At 46.2% G+C, this 4439-nt stretch overlaps 1 protein-coding gene across 1 annotated transcript; it reads left to right on the forward strand.

Annotated features, from left to right (window-relative positions):
* Positions 2405 to 4097, forward strand: LOC8064526. The gene is made up of 3 exons (XM_002464218.2): positions 2405 to 3014; positions 3145 to 3236; positions 3601 to 4097. The coding sequence occupies exons 1-3, from the start codon at positions 2591 to 2593 to the stop codon at positions 3898 to 3900; spliced, it is 816 nt and encodes a 271-aa protein (XP_002464263.1). The 5' UTR covers positions 2405 to 2590; the 3' UTR covers positions 3901 to 4097.

The following is a 4439-nucleotide window of genomic DNA, read 5'->3' on the forward strand; positions in this document are numbered from 1 at the left end:
CTATGTAAACATTTACACTGACAAGCCACAAGATTTTTCGCTTACTGTTCTTGTGCTGTACGACCGAGTGAATGCATTCTCATTTCACCGTATATGACTTGGCTTGAGGAAAAGACAGATCGAATCAGAATACAAATGCTTAATTAATAAGTAAAACTATCGTTCTATTCCTTTTCCTTATACATTTGGATTTGTATGTGTTTAACTCAGTGGCGAAGCTACATTATAACTTGTGGGTGCAAATACATCCATAAAAATTTTAAATAAAATTATTTTTTCACCATAGTTGCTGCTTATATTTTTACATCTATAAAAAAAATATATCACCCTCTAAATTTACTCTAGTTTCACTACTAATTTAACTAATTTTGTTCCTCACGGAAACTACCACAAAAGAGCCCCAAGCATAAACCTTTGTGGACGTTGTATAAAAGAGGTGGATTCGCTCGCAATTCAAACATTACATATACGGCATGGTAGAAGGCGCGACATATGACCAGGTTCATATTTTAAATCGTCCACGCGAGTACCAAAAGTGCTTGAACAGTACGACACGTCATAGTGAATGAACAGTGTATGTATAAATACCGTTTGAGGATTTTGTGTGTGTATGAACAACGCTCGGTAGTCGGTACAGTACGGACGGTACTGTGCGTGCTGTAGGATGAACAGTATTCGGAGCGCTGTGAGGGCAGCAGATCTTGCATGGTCGAGGAATCTTATTATAATATGGAGCTATTAATTAGTATGGTACAGTTAAAATTTATATGATGTGATTTTCCATTATATCACAACAAAATGTACGAAAATCATCAGGATAACTACTGCCACCTTTGGTGGCCAAAAAATATTAAATGGTGAAACAAGTCTAATCGTTTGAGTTTATCTACCGAATCTATTAGCTATTCAAGAGTGTTTTTCTCTCATAATAAATTAGCGAATAATACTTTTAACCATGACTTTGCTGTCATATGTGAACAAGCTTCTAATCAGCGACGGATAAAACTATGAACAGGTAGTATCATTCTCTCCCTCATCCCATCAGCACCGATTGAAACAATGGACCAGTGTTTATAAAAAAAATAATCACCATGGGATGAAGCAACGAACTGTTGGTGATCATTAACTTGTCATTGTTGGTTTAAGCAAAGAATCACTGTTCATATAAATAGGTTCATCGCCGGCGTTGGTTATAAGAAACTGACCACCACCGGTTCATACAAACAGTGGCCGTCGGATCAAACGACGAGCTGCTGGTGATCTATTGCTGGTTGCAACAATAAAAACGGTAGTACGTAGATACACTGTGATCGCTGGTTAATTTCATGCAACAATAAAACGGTGGTGACAAATTAATACTCTCATCAGTCATCACCACCGACCGGATTAAACTTGACTAAACATCATCATCGTCAACACGAGGGGTTTCCGACCCGGCGCGATAAACGTTCTCTGCAGTAGTAGTAGTAGTGTTGTATATATGCATGTAAATAAGTTGAACGTGTGCGTATCGATCATTAGGTCGTGCCTTGCGTGATATATATCCAGCGTCTCCGTGCAACAATATACGTGTGTCGTCCTTGCCAGTTTCCGTGGCTGTACGTACGTTGACATTCACGTCCGTTAATAACTGGACGACGATTAATTGTGTGGTAGACATATATAACTCATACGATCGTACGTACAACAACTAACAAGAAGCTAGGGCATCGAGTCATCATGTGTGTATATATGCACGTACCGGTACGTACCAGCATGTGTAGATGGTATTAGATCGATCGTACACGTACGCTTTGTACACTATGTGTAGTTGGCAGCTGTTGACGCCAAAATAAAATAACAAAAACTTCTTGTCCCGGCAACTACCGCAACATTGATCTAATTAACGTACGTGTATACCTATGCATGTAGCTAGCTTGGAAGACTAGCTTGTGTGAGATCGCGCAGGATCGTGCATGCATATCGATGAACGCGTCAATCATGCATGTGATTGGGATAGAGTCTTAAGAGATACATATATACTTGGGATTTGATTGCCGTACGTACGTGCACGCATGCGCGTGTGTGCAGGGAACGAAGGGAAGGAATGGAATGATTTGCTCCAGCTCCATGCTGCAATTGCTAATTGCGCCTAACCAACAACCATGCAGTAACCACCACTCCTTTATTTCCATATAGTTCGCTAGCTAGCTAGCTAGAAGGTTCTTCCTTCGTTTCAATTAATTCATGCCCTGCACGTCGTCGTCTACTGATGATATATATGATGCCTAATGGATGACTCCTGCGTACTCCTACCACTCAACTACTGCGCTGGTAGGGTGCTAGCCACTACTCCCCCGTACGAAATATATATATATATATATATATATATATATATATATATATATATATAGAGAGAGAGAGAGAGAGAGAGAGAGAGAGAGTACTACAGCACAACCACTGGCCTTGCACTTGCATATATATATGTAGGGTATACGCTGTAGGGTCCTCTGGCCTCCACATTCCTATTTGCAGCGGCATTTTGGCGTAGTAGAAGAACTAGAGTTCGTGTCCTTGCTGGGCACCGGGACAAGGGACGACAACAATACCAATGGGCAGGAGGCTGCCGGCGGCGGCGTTGTGCGGTGGCCGGGCGGCGACGCGGGTGAGGAGGAAGCGGGTGCAGCGGGCGTCGTCCTACGCCTCGCCCTCCAATATTAAGCTCCCCGCCGCGGCACTGCCCGGCGGCGGCGGCGGTGGAAAGACCGGCAGCGCAGCAGCAGCAGGAGGAGGAGGAGGAGGAGGCTGCTACGTCAATGGCAACGGCGCGCTGATGGTGGAAGTGCGCAGGCCTGCCGCCGGCTCTGGGACGACGACGGTGACCGGCAAGAAGGACGGCGGCGGGCGGCGGGTCATGGTGCTGGCGGACGGCCGCGCCGAGGCCGCCGGCGCGCTCCAGTGGGCGCTGTCGCAGGCCGTCCGGAGCAACGACACCGTCGTCCTCCTCGCCGTCGCCAAGACCGTCGCCCGAGACGGTCGGTCTCCGTCTCTCTCGTGTGTCGTCGTGTCTCGTGGCGTCGGGCCGTCAATCGGCGATAAATTTGTTAGTTTCTTTCCTCACGCTGACTAGAATTTCACTGACTAATTTTCTGTCGACCTCTGCAGCCGTCAGTGATTCTTGTGTCAAGATGCTGGGCACCAAGAGCCAGCAACACCTCGCCGCCTTGAGGACTGTCTGTGAATCAACAAGGCCAGAGGTACCCACCCACACGCAAATGCTACGTCAACATTGTAATTAATTTAATCAAATCAATCTCCTAGTAAATTATTACTAGGATAGGATAGAATATAAAGCTTGCCAGATCAGTGCTCTCACTGTCTACCATATAATAACTAAACGAGGCTAAATTGTTTCCGTGAAATTCGAAACGAAGGTCATCAGCCAATGATTTGTGGGATCCGCAGAATGATTTCTTGCCGTCCACCACCACCAAAAGCAGTAGCCCACTTAGCGGATTTTGTGGGGGGCGTGGCGTTGGCGCCAAAAAGAGAACTCGCAATAATATGTGTGTTTGGATGGAGGAGTTGGGATCCGAGGCTTGATCACAATTCATAATGCAGGTGAAGGTGGAGACGTGCGCCGTGGAGGCGGAGGAGCGCGCGCCGGCGGTGGTGGACGCGGCCAGGCGGCACGGCGCGTCGCTGCTCGTGCTGGGCCAGCGCCCGCGGCGGCACGCGGTGGCAAGGTGGCTGCAGACGCTGTGGCGGCGCCGGCGCAGCAGCAGGGGCTCCTCCGGCGGCGGCATGGTGGAGTACTGCATCGAGCACGCGCCGTGCGTGGCGCTGGCCGTGCGCCGGAGGAGCTCCGGCGGCTACCTCGTCTCCAGCAAGCACCACAGGGACTTCTGGCTCCTCGCCTAGTAGTAGTACCATGCTGATTCAGCATCAAAGATCTTTTCTTTTGTGTCGCTTCAATTCGTCGTCAGTTCAAAACTATTGCCTACTGCTGGTAACTTAATCAGAGCGATCGAGTTTGCCTCTGATCTGGCTGATGATGCTGTAAAGCTAGCTATATATCCAAACGGCGAACAATCAAAACCTCAGCTTGTTTCAGAAAATTGTTCGGTGTGGAAGATGGACAAAAAGATATAGAATGCTTTGACTTTGCACAAAACTAGAATGACAACTAATATGAAAAGGAGGTACTATATATATGAAACAGCTTTGTCAAATTAATTATTACTAACATGAGTTTTTCAATCTTGAGAGTGCTTTTGTAGAGTTCACTGACAGTTTATTATGAACTACCCAAATCATGGTCATGTTGAAGCTAATCATTTGGTAATTGACTGAACAGAAGGCCTGAATGATTTAGATAATGAATCACAACGTTATTCACGCAAATTACTCCTTGCTGAAATTTGTACAAGACAAACTAAACCATTTCACTCAAAAGTCAA

This window comes from Sorghum bicolor, chromosome 1 (genome assembly GCF_000003195.3).
Source record: "Sorghum bicolor cultivar BTx623 chromosome 1, Sorghum_bicolor_NCBIv3, whole genome shotgun sequence".
Lineage (NCBI taxonomy): Eukaryota > Viridiplantae > Streptophyta > Magnoliopsida > Poales > Poaceae > Sorghum > Sorghum bicolor.

What these genes read in the sequence shown, in the direction of transcription:
- LOC8064526 (XM_002464218.2), top strand. Translation starts at nt 2,591, where the DNA reads ATGGGCAGGAGGCTGCCGGCGGCGGCGTTGTGCGGTGGCCGGGCGGCG. An exon ending in CAAGACCGTCGCCCGAGACG is followed by an intron (nt 3,015 to 3,144) that starts GTCGGTCTCCGT and finishes CGACCTCTGCAG; the next exon opens with CCGTCAGTGATTCTTGTGTC. An exon ending in GTGAATCAACAAGGCCAGAG is followed by an intron (nt 3,237 to 3,600) that starts GTACCCACCCAC and finishes TTCATAATGCAG; the next exon opens with GTGAAGGTGGAGACGTGCGC.